This window comes from Callospermophilus lateralis, chromosome 2 (assembly GCF_048772815.1).
Source record: "Callospermophilus lateralis isolate mCalLat2 chromosome 2, mCalLat2.hap1, whole genome shotgun sequence".
In the NCBI taxonomy this organism is placed as follows: Eukaryota; Metazoa; Chordata; class Mammalia; order Rodentia; family Sciuridae; genus Callospermophilus; species Callospermophilus lateralis.
This window is the reverse complement of record NC_135306.1, coordinates 165,109,494-165,126,015: the sequence shown is the minus strand read 5'-3', so window position 1 is coordinate 165,126,015 and position 16,522 is coordinate 165,109,494. Positions and strand designations below refer to the sequence as shown.

General features: G+C 38.2%; 1 protein-coding gene across 21 annotated transcripts in view; it reads left to right on the top strand.

Moving 5' to 3' along the window:
* The window catches only part of Sox6 (SRY-box transcription factor 6), a 578,220-nt gene that overhangs the window by 532,018 nt on the left and 29,680 nt on the right, over window positions 1-16,522 (top strand). For all 21 annotated transcript variants that reach the window (XM_076846924.2, XM_076846921.2, XM_076846938.2 and 18 more), the window contains one exon: window positions 3,919-4,027. In XM_076846924.2, coding sequence (XP_076703039.1) covers window positions 3,919-4,027 — 109 coding nt within the window. The remainder of the gene's footprint in view (window positions 1-3,918; window positions 4,028-16,522) is intronic.

Genomic DNA, 16,522 nt, shown 5'->3' with positions numbered 1-16,522 from the left:
TTATCCAAGTATTCTCACATGCTTAAAGATGGTATAAATATCATTTATTGCTAGCAGTTTTCTTCAGACTATATGGAATGTCTTCCTGCTGCCTGATCTAAGTGTCCCAGTTTACATTATGGCCTTTACTGCCTCTGTTTGATGGAGTGATCAGTAAAAATTTAATGACACTATAAAATAATAAAAATGTCATTAATTTACCACGGATCTTGGATGCAGTGGTTGTAAAGTTACATTAATAAACAGAATATTTTTTACAACAAAAAGCATTGTTACGTGGGAACGTATAAATAACACACATAAATTTAAGAGCAATTTTACTGTTAGCACACACATTATTATGGAATAGCCAATAAGTGTATAAAACATAGTATATAAAATTTTATTAAAATATACTGTGCACATCAAAAATTCAGCTTTTATCTAAGTGCAAAGAAAAGCCATTATTGTGTGCTTACTGTTTCATTGCTGTTCTTTCCCCGGATCACAATTTTACATTTGTTGCAAGTAAGAGGAAGTAGATTTTTTTTTCCCCCTAGATGAAAACAAACCTCTGGTCCTTTAGTTACCCCAAATCCTTTCTCTCTCTCCACTGATGCAAAGATGTAATTGATCAATCTTGCCATGGTAGGGAGGGAAAAGTTGCTAATTTAATGCAAAGTTAAAAATAATGCCTGAGGAGTTGAATGGTTTGTGCAGTGACTCTGGAAATAAGGGATAATAATGCAGCAGTCTATCTGTCATCAGTGAAGCTGCCCCGTCATTGACTCTGATAATATGTGAAGATGATGGATGCTACCATCTTGTGGCTTGTAACATTTAACATTCATCAGCTCTCACTAAAGGGGGCTTTATCATTTAAATATCTTTATTTAATATGCAACATCTACCTCATACATCATAATTTCAAAGCACTTAGAGAGCCAACAGTCCAACAACACGGCAGAGCTGACTTTAATTTTTTTCAATAACTTTTATGTTGACTGCATGTTTGTGACTGACAATGCATAAGTAAGTGTCTTATCACATTGCTGCATGTAAAATGTACATTTCACTGTCAACATGAAGATGGGGAAGTGGAGTATCAGGATTAAATTAGCATTGAGGTATTTTTCTTATGTTTCCAAAATATCCTACTTGGGACCTATGTACCTTGTGAGGTCTGGTTCAAGTGTGTGGCAGAAATTTGGACTTAAGAACTTGCCACCCACTGTCTATATTTGTTCCATGTAGGGGTGTACCCATTGGCATGTAATGATCAGAAGTTTAAACTTCTTGGAACTAAAGTATCTCTCTGTTCATGTTCACATCCTGTATTTACTAGGCTCGTGTTCAACCTCATTGGTAAAATTTTGCTTAGCTCAGCTGCCCAGACCTAACTTGTAGACATGAGGCCCTCTTATCTTATGGTTATGTGGCTGGAAAATAAATATTCTGAGCTATTCTTTGAAGAAAAGAAGAAAATCTTCTGGGAGACGAGGTGGGAATTTATATGAAAGGGCATGGCTTTGCAGAGTCCTGCTTTAATCTCAAACACAGTGCTTAATATTATCAAATTTAAAATGCAACCCAGTGCCCCAAACAATTTTTATCATTGATTTATTTTCTGCCTATTTAACGAGTTTTTCATGAAATATTCTTCCTTTTCTTCTATGCTGTCAAAATATTGATATTTTATAGGGAAAGTATCTTTGCAAAAGAATTTTTTTTCAATGAAGTCAGAAAAATGTATGACTTCAAAGACACTGTGAATGTGTTGTTGAATGTTCTGAATGTTTTTTGTTATGATTAAAAACAAGCTGATACTACTGAATTGTGAGTGCACTTCATTTTTATAAAAGAAAAGATATTATCATCATGTAAGCTTTGTTGTCTTAGGATTTTACAAACTATGGCATGTAATTTTCCCTCTTCTCCTTCCTTGTCAAAATATTGATATTCTTTCAGGAACTTTATTTATTTTATTTTTTTTAACTGAGAATATTTCCTGGTAAAATCAAAGAGAATGAATGACTAGAAAGATACTTGAAATATGCATATTGATAGGTAGCACGGTCTGTTGATTTTCAGAGAAAGTTGTTTTTCCCCCCATAAAAATACAGTTAAAGGTTGTTCTTCCAAGAAGATTGCAGGTGTCACATCAAAACTCCTTTTGCATTTAACATAGGGAAAGCATTCACATGCAAATATCTCAAATGCGAAACAATGTGATAAAACAAAGGTTGAATATTTTGCTTTCCCTGATACTACTCATCTTCACTTTAATTCTTTTTCTTTACATCATGACAACTGGAAGTGCTACTCAAAAATAGGAATTGGCTGATTAAAAGCAGCTGTCCTTTCCCTGACAATGTGTGAAACTCCCATATGGCTTGTGGTTGCTTTCTGTTGTGTCCTGCATCTGGGTTAATTTGTTCTTGGGCAACAGTGTTTTCACATAAGAAGTTATTAGGGAACTGTACTTGATTTGGTTTTTATTTTCATTCTGTCTTTTTAAAAAAGTGTCGTATTTTCAGAGGTTTCCCCACATACTGCTATTAAACAAGTTACCATTACCCAGTTCGAGAAATTCATGATTATAATTTTTGTTGCAAATCTTTCATGGAAATGGTGCTAGATTAAGGCAAGGTTTATGCTGTGTTTTCCTCCAACACGGATTTCAACAAATTCCATGATGAAGGGGAACTGGAAGACTTCCTGCACAATTTGACTGATGGGAATTAATTATAGAAATATAATGATATTCAAAAATAATCATATTAGAAAGCACAAATGTAGTGAGACTGTACAAATGAGGCACAGCCTCTATCAAGTAATTGTATGTTTGCTCTTTAAGAATATTTCCAAGTTTCTAAACATCTTAGAGAAGAGAACACTCAGAGTGTTTCCATCTAATGCCGAACATGCTCAGTACAGAACTAGGTCATTGAACAATAGACTGAACAGCAATCAGCACTCTACTGCTGCATAATGCATTAAGTATAACATGCAGAAACCATTCCCGGAGCTGGAAGCTGCTATTTCATGTCTGTAAATTCAAGCTGACATGACATTTAATATTGTTTCATAGTAATGAACAACAAGGTTTCATTCATTCATAAGCATAACACAAAGCCAAGTTTGAGTCTGGAGAGTAGAAAGGAGTCGAGAGGGGGGACGCGTGCTGGGTTTCTGCAGACAAGAACACCATATTAATGATGGTCAATGAGCCCTCTGCCACTGATCCAGAGAGCTGTAGAGCTCTGTTCGCTGTGATGCTTTGTCAGACTCTTGATCCTAGAAAACGGGTGAACATGCAAAGCTCCTCTGGCCTAAAGGGGCAGGGTATTTAACTTACCTGGCTTCCTGACTGGCTAGGTGTGACATCTTTTAGTTCCCAGGAAGTCACAGGTGAAACTCATAGGCAAAACAATAGTCTCAATGCCATCATCTAGTCTACCTGCTTCGAGAGATTGTTTTTTGAAATCTGGTGCATAAAATTCTAATTTGTATTTCCCCAGGAACACCAACGCAAAGTATGATCTATAAGTGGGAAAATTCCTCTCCCATTAAATGTAGCAGTGTATTTTAATGGGAACTGCTCTTTCAAGTTTTTGAACACGTATCTCAACTCTCTCGATTGCATTCCTTTTAGATTACGGGAACAAATCCAGTACAGAAGAGATGTGCAGAGCAGCTCTGGCAGGTTCCCATTTCAGGTTTACTTTCCTTAAAGGTATTATGGTTTAGGTGCTGTCACTGCTCTCAGTGCCACATCAGGCGTTACAAGAAGGTTCCTGAAAGATTTTTCAGAACTCAAATGGATCAGAAATCATGTTTGCAAATCTAAGTTCTACCTATTTCGAAAGATAGAAACTGGAAGGAAAAAAGTGACTGCTTTGGAAGCTAGAATAAGCCTCTGATTATTCTTTCCTCTAGGAAAGAACGCGTTTTGAGAATTTGGGGCCCCAGTTAACAGGAAAATCAAATGAAGATGGAAAGCTGGGCCCAGGTGTCATCGACCTTACTCGGCCAGAAGATGCAGAGGGTGAGTATCTTTTCTGTAGCTCTTTTCTGTGGCTCTGTATGTTTCTGAAGATGTCTGAGGAGGATGTAAGATTTTCATGGCCTTTCTTGGGAGTCACCAGCTAGATTTGTGGCAAAGAGAAGAAATGTTGGTCTTCAGTATACATTATAGTTGAGGACTTTGAGAAGCTGCTTGATCCTATATTACTGAACATATAGCAATCAAAGTACTCCCAGATGCCATTTTACCATTTTAAAATAAAAAGACCCTCCACATTCTAATGAACAGCAGCCTTTTGTGTTTCATCCACCTCAGTGCATTCTTGTTAAGGAAGTGGGGGAGAAAAAGAAGAAACAAAGGAGGAGTTGTATTTCTCTTTTTTCTCTTAATTCCAAATCAAGTAATTCCTAGTGCAGTCAAACCATTTGGGGGACTAAACATTGGTTTGTAGAAAATTTGGCACAAACTTTTCAGTTGTTTAGGAATGGCCCAGCCTGTATCATTCACTAACCATCACTGAAGGCACTAACCATCACTGAAGTCTGCTGAAAGTCTGGGTGGAAAGAGCCACCTTCTGAGAATGTTTACCTATAGCACCATCGATGCCTGTCCGCCTTTCTTCCTTTTTTGTTTGTTTGTCTTAAATGCACACGCAGCACATCAGCAGAAATTGCTCCCTGGAGGCCGGGTACAATTTATAGGTTAGGTCAGCACTTCGGTAGTAATGTTGCCTGGTTATTTACTGTGTCATCACAGAGTTGGGACTGGTTTTCCCGTTAGCTGTTTCTTTGGCAGAATCTGTCCCACCAGTCAAGGAAGATTAATTTGTTCTCTTCAGAGTAACACGATACTTCACCCATCTTGGGTCCCTGCTAAAATCCTTTTTTAGCTTGAGGGGAAGAATCTTACTAGTATCCCTTTTACTGGCAAGATTTCTTCCAGGACCCTAATCCCTTGAAAATACATGAAGACATTTCACAGCAGCATCTGAACCGGGCCTTCCCAGGCAGTTTAGAAATCCCTGGCACAAGCACTAAGAGACATTAGGAAGCACTTCAGAGAGTTTCCAGAAGGCAGGTTTTTCATACCAGTAGAGGAGGCTAATGTTTGATGGTAGTCCTGAGGGCAAGGTGTTAAAATAAATTCTGATTGGAGTGTGTGTGCTGCGGGGAGGGTGTTGGGGAACAAAAAGAAAGGAAAAGAAAGGAAGGGAGAGAAAGAGGAAGAGGAAGATGAGTAGGAATTGGGGTAAGGACTCAAAACTAGAGCTATACTTGTTCTCCTTGAAGAGTATGCTTCAAGAGCACATGATGTTTTCATGGTCCTTCAGATGTGCAGGTGTTTTAAAGGTGAGGGTTGAGCTTCCTCTGTGTAGGGAGTCATGGAATCCAAATGATGGGACTTGCATAGTTAACCAACTGACTGCATCAGAGACATGGTAGCTGGCCTGAAAGTATTCAAAGAAGTGTTTCAGGCCTGTCTCATTTTAATCTTGTTGGAAGATCATACTGTGGAGCCTTTAAATATTTGAGCATATATATGAAATAAATATTTTTATCACCTTGGAGTACTTAGTCTAGCTACAGACTAGGAGTTATAGAGTTCCACTACCTTACCCTTGCTTTAATGAACTTAATCTACCATTCACCCTTTTTCAATTGGTTTCCTAATTAATTGTATACTGGCTAAAAATATAGTCAGTTGCCTTTCTGTAATGTTGATAATCAAGTTGATATTTTGGGCTTGGCAAATTAATAATCATGAAGTTATTAACCATTGTAAGAGAAAAAAAATTAAAACTGAACTGTAGAGAAACATATTTTGTAAAAATATCAGTGGAAATTCCATTCAACACCCAGATTGTCTAGATCCAAACCGATTTTTCTAATTACTTTTTTTAAGCAAACATTTATCAAGCACTCACATGCCAGAGAATGTTTTTAAATACACACTTTCTCATTTAATTTTTGTACACTCCACAAAAAAAGGCATTATTATTTTTTCCATTTTATAGATGAGAACATTGAGGCTGAGAGTAATTAAGTAACTTGGTGTAGTCATATAGCTAGTAAGGATAGAGCTGAGATCTGATGCCAGGCTCAAATTTCAGCCTGCCATTATGTGTACTATGTGTACTGATAAATATGCCAGTGCTTCGTTTTTCTGAACAAACTCCTTGTGACCTTCCTCAGTATGGCCCATTTCCTCTCCCTAAATATAGCAGGTCATGCTGTAGGCAGCTCTAATGTTACTCCGTCACACACAGCAGCAGGGCCTGCTGAGGTGTAACAGTAGAAGGGCTGTAGTGGCCCAGGAGCTTAAGAAGCGTGTGAAAACCTCCCTTCAGAAGCTTGCCCAGAGTTGCCATTGAGACCTCGTGTGCTTTTGGGGGACTATGAGTTCATGAATGGAGTCAAGTTACCTGCTCTAATATGGACAGAAGTGCGGTGCCTTTGTGAGGACTGCTGGGAGGGGGAGCAGCCTTTTGCTGACTTCAGGCTGTTTCCTGGCATCTGTTCAAGTGAGAGCTGATTGCAAAGCCTGCTGGAGTTGCAGTTCATACTAAATTCAGAGTAGATAACAGGTACACATAATACTTTATCTACTTTGCTCCTTCCTCTTTCCCATAGTCAGAAAACTTATAAGGAACTGAAGAATCAGAATAACGAAAAATATATCTTGCTCCTTCACAAGTCTGTGGTCCCGCAAAGCAACCAACCAACATTTCTGAGTGCCTATAGTGTGTAGGTCCCTGAAGTTGATCCTGGGTATACCATGGGAAGCAAAATAGATATGTCCCTGACCTCTTGGATCTCATGGACTAGTGAGGGAAAACAGAAAATTAAAAGGGAAATATGTACATACATATAACATTATTATCATTGAGAGAAATTACCAAGAAGAGCAGGACTTCATTGCACTCTACAGAGAACTCAAGAGTAAGAGATCCTTAGGGAAGCTGAGGTGGCAGGTGAGTTCTGTGCCTCTAGCTCAGGAGGTCCCCTTCCTTCATCCTTGTGTAATCAAACTCCCTCCAGCTTTGGAATAGCATAAGGGGTTATGCCCTCGCTCCATTCCTCCACCACCCTCCTGTCTAGCTTCTGAAGTGACTAAATTAAGTCAGTCCAGAAAATGAGGCCCTGTTTGATCTGGCTTCCCAGGAAGACATTTCCAGTCATGAAAATGACAATATCACTTAGTAAGCAATTTGTAGACCTTCTTCATAGCCCTGGGCATAGAGTCAGTGAAGAAAAGGTCACCAAAAGAGGCAGCTGTGCCTGTGTATTAACCACTCATCAAAATCGAATGACAAAACCATAAGCAAGGAAAACAGAAATTAAAAATATAAAAGGCAAATGCCTTCAAAATTTTATTTTTAAAGTCCAGCTGTTATTTGGCTTGAATGTGACAAGACAGCATTTCTTGTTCACCATGATATTTATAAAGCCTCAAACTCATTGGTGCTGGAGACTTAGGAAACATGTTTAAGGTCTTGTTATACTTTGAAGTGGTTGAAGGCTTAATATGTATTGAGTATACACAATCTGTTTGCTTCCACATAGGACATGTAAAGAGGACAGGACTTGATTAGTTGAGTCTGTCACTGTGTATTAAGAATGATGAACAGCTGTTGAACTTTTTGTTGACTTTCTGTGTGGCATTTCCCCTTTCCTTGTTCTGCTTGGGCAAGACTGCAATTCTTATCCTGAACCCTCCCAATTTCAAGGTTGCACAGTGTAGTAGAAAGGGTTCTGGCCTGGTTTGGGGGAGATTTGGATTAAAGTTTCTTTGCTAAATGACTGAAAACAAATGACTAATGCCTCAGGACTTAAGTTCTTTATCTCTTTAAGAGTCATGTTGGATTTGATTATCTCTAAGTTCTCTTCCAAATCCTTGATTGTTATTAGAGTCTTCAAAAAACACTGGGTGTAGTTCTTATATGAAAAGATGATCTATCCACAATAGGTTCCATTTGTTTCTTTCAAAGAAATAAGAGAGCAATACCTTAGAGAACATATTTGTGCTACTTGGTGATTTGAGTTTTCATGTTCTTGGAGCTTTACTGTTTATTAATCAGAACACCTCTCCAGTAGTATTTCCCAATTATCTTTCAGAGATGGAAGCTTCTCCACTCCTCCTTTCCTTTCCTTCCCCAGCAACAGTAGTTGTGACTTAGCTTTTTAAAAGAATATATTTAAAAGAATATCTTTTCTCTCCCTATAGCTCTTCTACTAGGTGTTTCTCTCTTAAACCTAGGGTTTCATATGGTTTTGTAGTATGGTTTGGGTAAGGAAACATTCTTCTAAAATCTTCTTAAATTTTCATATTCACTTATTGTGTCCCAGCCTGAGGAAGGCTGTACCTCATTTTGATGTGAGGAGTAGTGAAATATAAGCCTATTATTTAGGGATGAGCTCTGTATCTCTGGATGACTTTGGACCCTGAATTAGAATTGGATACAACATACCGTCCTCCACATATTAAAATCTTACATTGATTTGAATGGAAATGGATATGTGCAACATGGATGCTCCTGTTTATGACTGTTGCTCTCAAGTTTATTTAGAAGTCTTTTACAGATTTTCATTGAATTTGCAAATTAGATCCCAGCCAAGAGGGCATTACCCTTCTGAAAACTTCTTACACTTCTCCCCCTCCCCCCTTCTTATGGGAATCTCTGATTGCTTCTAAGTTCCATATCAGGGTAGTTTTATTATTGTCAGCTTAAGCTTTCTGTTTATGGACAAAGAGCAGAGACTGCAGTGTTTTCTCTTTTTCCTTCAAAATGCACCACTCGTAATACACATGTCCTTTCTTGAATATCCTGCTTCTCCTTTGATCCGTACTCTTAGAAAAAATCTTTGAAGCTTTTCTCATTTCTCTTCCCCTCCCTGGATTTTTACTCCTGATGGAAAAGGAAGATTGATTCCATGACTCATGACTCATTCAAGGCAGCAGAGGCAAACTGCAGCCTAATCTGGGTGGGATTTAAACTCTATAACTGCTTGTACTTTGGAATGTAAAGGTCATTAAGTCAAGCCCACCAGAATATAGTGCTTCACATTGCAACACTTAGATTCTCCAATTTGGAATAAAGAAGAGAGGTCATGAAATCTGCAATTCTAGTTAAGAAATCCCTTCTCATATCCCTGACAAGTGGTCACTTCACTTCTGTTCAAATGTCTCCAGTAGTCTAATGACAGGAACCCTATTTCTTCTACAGATGCTTTTTCTAATTCTCTTAGGTCTTTGTTGGTCAAATTTATGGTCAAACTTATCTCTTATTTCCTTGTAACATCTATCCCTTTGCTCCTTCAGATATTTTCTCAAGAACTAGAAGACTTGAATTCTAGTTGTTCCATCCTAGGCAAGGCATTTCCTTTTCCTCAATTTTCTCATGTATGGGTGAGGAAATTGATATAGATGTTTCCTAGTTGATATATTTTTTTAACTCTAATTCATATAATTGAACTCATTGACCTTGAAGGCAACTAGAATTTAGCAAGTATCAATTAGGGACCTCATGTAGTCTTCTAAAAAATGCAGTTATTGTAGAAATATACCAGAGAGGACACGCTTTGACCAAGAAGATATACAACTACTAGGGCATGTATCAGGAATAAAAGTTGAGGAAGTATACATAGTAAAAGAAAAGTCCCCAGTAAATCACAGGGAGCATTAGCCAGAGCTGTGTGAAAAGGATATGGATCCAACCTTCCATGGCTGTCTAAAATTGCATTTCTAGGCATCTCACAGAAGCAAATAGGCAAAGGAGTCTCTGCAGAACCAGCAGGTTGAGATTGAGGCTAGAATGGGTAGTAAGGGAAGCCCAAGACATGGTGAAAATGAGTAACAGCCACACAGACTAGGTGGATAGGAGATAAGCAGAGTTCACGAAGCCCTTGGCTCTGGACTAACTCTGTTGTATGAGTATCACAAAAATGTATTTTACTGTGGATATAAACAGTTTTAGAGGATCCTGTGCACCAGTTTATATCAGCACTATATATAAAGTGCAGCGCTCTTAAACAAGCAAATAAACTTCTCTTAAAGAAATATATTTGCTGTGTCTTAAAAGCTCCCAAATAACTTTTAATGTTGGTAGAAAACAATTTCCATTGAACTCTCCAAGTGATGGATAGTCCTGATGGGGCAAGAGAGTGAAATGTCAAGATTCTTGAATAACTCCATCCCCTAATACTCCATAAAGGGAACTCAACCTGCTCTCATAGTTATTTCAGTGTGAAAGTCCAATCAAAGACCCAGCCTCCTTTTAGTAAGGAACCCAGCCCTGCCCAGTAGCTGGTTTCTCATTGGGTTGCGTTTTCTAACGAGGTGTCAATGACCGTAGTGTAATCCAAAAATTATCTACTTTTCTAATGAAGTATCTATGCCCTGAGGGAGAAATGCCTGCCTGTGCCATTACTGAATCACACAAAAGTGATTCTCAACCCTACAGCCACTGAGTGACAAAGATTAATACCATCTACCATGGAAATTAGACTCTTAAGAACAGCTAGCATATGTTCCCAGTGGGACTACAAAATTAGTCTTTGCTTCCTCAGCAGTATGTATGTCTGTTTCACATAAATCAGCACATTAGAATAAACCCTGGTTGATAGAAGTCTGTCTACCATGTTTGGACTGACACTTAGAATGTGAACTTTGCCTAGGTCTCTTTCCCAGAATCCTCTCCTGGCAGCAAGAGCCACTTGGTTTTCCACATGCAGGCTGTAGAATTCAGCCTAACTTGAGGCTGGTGGGATTTGAAGAATATTAGGCCAATTCTGAATGCTCTCTAAATTCTCTCTGCTTCAGGTCAAGATTGGATTTGAGACCAACTTTTTTGCCTACTTGGCCCTTTCCTTTTTTTAAGTTTTGAAAACTAATTTGTTCCAAATAGCCAATATCTATGCAGCCCTCCCTTATTTTCTGTTTGACTCCCTATCTTTTGTTCTTTAACCAAGATATTCTCATGTTTGACTTTTTTCTTCTTCTAGATTCCTTGTCTCATTTTATTTTGCTTGTCTATCCCAGTCTGCTTTCACCTATTATTTGTTGTCTATTTTTAAACTTTTAGAGGTGGTTCTCTGTGAATGAAATCTCCAGTGCCTGGAACCAAGCCTTTCCAACCAGGATCTGTCTAAACTCAGGGCCTCACAATCTTGAGTTTTACCCACATGTTCAACCAGATATAATTTGATGTTAATTTTTTATATACACAATACTTTTATTGGAGTGGGAAAAAAAGATTGTAAAAAAATAGACTACGTTTTATTGTCCAAGAGTTAGTAACATAGCTTGAATTATAATGTTAGCATACATAGGAAGCAAAGCAACATGTTCATGGACATCATTAGAGAAATAGAAAAGAAAGAAGAAGCTGCAGTGCTTTGTGGACAGCAGCAATTCTAGAAGGCACTGATAGAAGTATGACTGGAAATAAGCCTAGAATTAGATAAGCCAAGAGAAGGGGAAGAGCATTCAGCTGAGGGAAAAATCCAGGTAGACACAGAGACAATGAAGCACACAGGAAGCTCCAGGAGAGAGGTATCACATTTCTCGTCTTTGTGTTCTCCACCAAGCCCAGTGCAAAGCCTCATACAGACTTGCATTAAATAAATATTTGCTGAATCGAACATGTTCTAAAGATAGCTGGGTTCCATGTTGCATAGGGCCTTGAATGCCAGGCTGAGGAATTTAAACTTTGCCACCAAATAGACATTAACCTTTAATGATTAAAGATCGACCTAGATTCCAGAGGTTAATAATAACGGAAAAGCAGCAGTTAGGTTGGTCTTGGAGCTCCGTCTCTAAATTCCTCTGCTCTCTTTTTAACTTCTTTGCAGAGGGGATGCTCAGCTAGATGTCTTTCCATGTTACAGCCTGAGAAAGCTGAGCAGGTGTTAGGTGGATTTTCATTCAAATCAAATTAAAAGTAACTTCTTTACTCCTGGATATATTACACACATAAGAATAATTTCCACTTTGTCTGCTGTGGCTGATTGATGCCTTACAGATCAGTCTAGTATCTGGGGCTCTCACTTGGGAGTGACTTTTTTTTTTCCAAAATTCTTTTTGTTCTGTGGGTACCTACACCTTAGACATGGTGCCCTGAGGTAGGTCATGGCATCAGATTAAAGAGACTGTATAAGGATAGATTGACATTTGCATTACACTGCAAACTGTTACATTTAGGAATAGGCCATAAAACGTTAACTCTGAACTAAATCTTAATATCCCAAATCTCTAACTCCATCCATTTACCTGCAAATGCCCATGATTTTATTCTCTTCTATTGCTGAGTAATATTCCATTGTGTATATATGCCATATTTTTTATTCATTCATCTATTGAAGAGCATCTAGCAGAGAAGATAATGCTAAGTGAACTTAGCCAATCCCAAATAACCAAATGCTGAATGTTTTCTTTGATATAAGGAGGCTGATTCATAGTGGGCTAGGGAGGGGGAGCATGGGAGGAATAGATGAACTCTAGATAGGGCAGAAGGGTTGGAAGGGAAGGGAGGGGGCATGGCGTTAGAAATCATGGTGGAATGCGGTGATCATTATTATCCAAAGTATATGTATGAAGACACAAATTGGTGTGAATATACTTTGTATACAACCAGAAATATGAAAAATTGTATATGTGTAATAAGAATTGAAATACATTCTGCTTTCATATATAAATTTTAAAAATATCCCAAATCTCAGCTCTGGAGAGCATAATTTCATAAGCAATATATTAAAACATTGAAAATTTATACTAGCTGAATATAGTGATGCATGCATGTAATCCCAGTAGCTGAGGAGGCTGAGGCAGGAGGATTGCAAATTCAAAGACAGCCTCTGCAACTTAGCAAGGCCCTAAGCAACTTAGCAAGACCCTGTCTCAAAATAAAAAGTAAAAAGGGCTGGGGATGTAGCTCAGTGGTTAAGTGTCCCTGGGCTTAATCATCATATATATATTTTTTTTTCTAAAAATACAAATTAAAGCTGACATGTGTGCGTGTGTGTGTGTGTGTGTGTGTGTGTGTGTGTGTGTGTGTTTATAATTTTCATGGCAGAGAAATCACTTCATGTTGCTTTAGGACCAGCTCACTATTCTGATGAAAAGTCAGTCAGGACAAAATAGGAAAAGTCAGGACAAAATACAATAGAATAGTAGCTACCCAATCCTGCACAGTTGCAGAGCTCTTAGTAGGGAGGAAAGGAAAACAACTTTAAAGTGTACTGAAACTTCCTTGCCCTCGATTTATTAGAGCTTCATAGTCAATAATCTTAATCCTTTGTCATTCCAGTGAGTTTTTTTTAAAAGCTGATCTTTGTAAGGGCTGGTGTTGTAGCTCAGCAGTGGAGTACTTGCCTAGCACGTGCAGGGCCCTGGGTTCGATCCTGAGCATCACATAAAAATAAAATAAAGATATTGTGTCCAACAACAGCTAAAAAAAAAAATTTTTTAAAAGATGATCTGTAAATTCACAGGATAGTGGTCTCTTCCTTTCTTCTGGCTCTGTAAGTACACAATTCTGGTTATTGGTCCTGCATAAGGAACTGGGGAGATGTGAGATGGTCTTTTTTGTTTGGGCCTTATGCATTTTCTTTACATTTTAGTCTTTTTCATAAAGACCCTCATGAAACATATTTTTAGCTTTGGGGGCAGAAAAGAGGCTCTATTAAGGAATAAATTGTACCATACAGCTAACTTGTGGGTTTTTAAAACAGAACATGAAGTGTCAGAAACATTACCCAGATATGAGGAAAGTCTAGGAAGGGGACAAATATCACCTAATCACCTGCTATGCTCTTAGTACTGTACTAAGCAGTCTCCTATTCTGTTGTCATTCCATTACTACTGCTACCATTAAAGGGGACTGCTGTTGGTGTGTGAATACTGGGTTCTAGTCACTATGTTAGAAATTTACATGTGTTCCCATTTATTCTTCAGGATGATATTGCAAAGTAAAAATTATTAACACTCTTTCATAGGGAGAAGAAACTATAGTTTAGAGAAATAATTTACCCAAGGTTACTTATCTAAGATCAAATCTATAATTCAAACTCAGATGTGTCTGAGTGCATAACAACTGAACCACACTGCCTCCTGCTTTTCTCCAAGTAGAGCTGCCTGAACTGGTTGCCCTTTGTTGAAGTAGCTTTTCTATGGGTTTCATTTAAAAAACATTAGAGTTTAATTAGAAATAGAAATTTGTGGAATTTAAAAAAAAATCTTTCAAACCACACAAATATTAGGCACCTTCAATATTTTCACCAATTCACAGGATGGAGAACTTTTGGTGTCCTATATGATTGGACTTAATGCCCCAAAATCCTGAGCCATCTCCTTCTAATACTATTTCCATTTCCATAACTTAAAAATTAGCTTTTACTGGACCTATAAACTGCATCTCGCACTCTAATAAAAGACAGATTCCCTGGAACAAATGAAACAAAGAGGAGAAGCTGGTTAAATTAATTGCTAGGAGTTTTGAAGATAAATCTGGATTTCATTGAAAGAATTTGGCTGACAATTTTAGAAATTTGTGTTGATGGTAAGTGTGCAGTCTTGGGGATAGTTAAATATAAGTTGCCAGTGTAATTTTGCCACATACTAATGTGAGACTTGGGAAGAGTTTGATCTCCCTAAACCTCATATTTTCTTCATCTGAAATGAGAAGTGTGGGCAGGGATCTTTAACCTCCTTCTCATGTTCAAGTTCTCTAATTCTATGAGTGTTTTACCCATTTTCTGCTATTCAAGGAAGTTCTCTTTGTATGCTTACTTGAATGCATGTGCATCAATTGTATATATTTATACATGCCCTGCAACGTTAGAATAGTTTTCAGATTTACTATTCCCAAAAAGCTCAGACTTGTCTTACCATCCTACCAAGGTTTTTCTGGAAGTGGGGAGACTAGTTTCTCAGAATTGTGCAAGGTGGCAAGTCAGTAAAGGAAGTAAGATGAAAACCAATGATCTCTGAGTCTCAAACAACTATGGGTACATTTTTCCTCTCTCCTTGCAAGACATTAACAGAATATAAGAAATAAAGTGAGACTTCATATAAAATCTGATTTCAGAAATTCCCAGGAGCTAATGGAATATGCAGACATCTGGGTCTCTGAAATTCTCACTGTTGAAGATGTCTGCTGTTCTCTGCTGTCCCAATAAGCATTTCAGTATTTACCTTATGCCAGCCTATGTACTGGACCCTGGGGGTGCAGTTGTGGATGAATCTTTTGAGGTGAGCTGTCTAATGAATAATGTGGACCCATAAAACTGGTAACTTGGATAAACTGGTAAAAATTAAGGTAGATGTAAGCATAAGGTGCAACTGTGGGAGCCTAGAATTCTTGGTCTAACCTAGCAACCATGGAAAACATCTGTGGCTTACATAAGAATAGATAGATAATCCCGAAAGGGTTCAAGATGGACAGTTCCAGGAAAAGAAAAAACTTGGACTCTTAGCATCAAAACACAGTGTGTAGAGAACTAGAAGTAGTATAGTGTTAAACGAAATAGAGCAACCAGAGATGCTACTGGAGGCACAATAGTTAGGGGCCAGATCACATGGGCATTTAGGCAGCTATTGAAGAATTTAAATATAGGAGTCTCTTGGTCAGAATTGCCTTTGTGGTGGCTGAAACTAGAAGGAGGTAATTAAATGCAAGCTAAAGGATTCAAAACTGGAAGAATACCAGTCAGCAGGTTAGATTTTATGATACTCCAACAGAGACAGTGAAGGCTAAGGTAATCAGTAAGTGTAGAAATGGAGAATGGGTTTAGTGGTATCTTTGTTAACTAGCTCTGAGATTTGCTTCACCTTGGCTTGTGCTTCTTCATGTGGAGTCAATGGTAGGGGCTAGGGTTGGATGAAGACAGAAGCTGCAGAGCCACATGAATTATTTAGTCTACCAGCTTTTCACCAGCCTCTGTATTCTCCAAGGGCATCTTCTTGAACCTGAGCCTGGTTCTCCTGAAATCTTAGAAAGGCAGAACCTGTTATTGTCTTATTTCATCCCCAGTGGTCTCTGGTTCAAGCTTAAATGCTGCCTTTTTGCCTGGGCTCAACAGCTTGTGAGCCCTCCTCCTGTGCAGATAGATAACAAGTAGAATAGTTGATGCTCTGTGCTACTTTCAGGTCATTAAAATAAAGAAGCACATAAGTTGTCCCAGCTGCCCTAGGATTCTATAGTTGAAACAAGATAAAGGACTCTGTTTAGCTATCTGTGTAAAGCAAATATAACTTGAGAATTAAAAAGAAAAAAAAAAGTAAACACAGGCACTGAAACTTAAAGCAGGAGACTCTTGAAAACACAGACTGGCATATCACTGGTTAGAATTTCCTTCATTTTGCAAAGCCACGAGCCACATGCATCAGCTCACCACAAAGTCATTAAGCCTTTTTAAGCTCAGATGAAAAACATTAACAAATACCACAAAAGGCTTCAGTATAGCCCCTTTGTTCATTCACATATGGCACTTTATAACTCCTGCGCCACTCGGCTAGTGT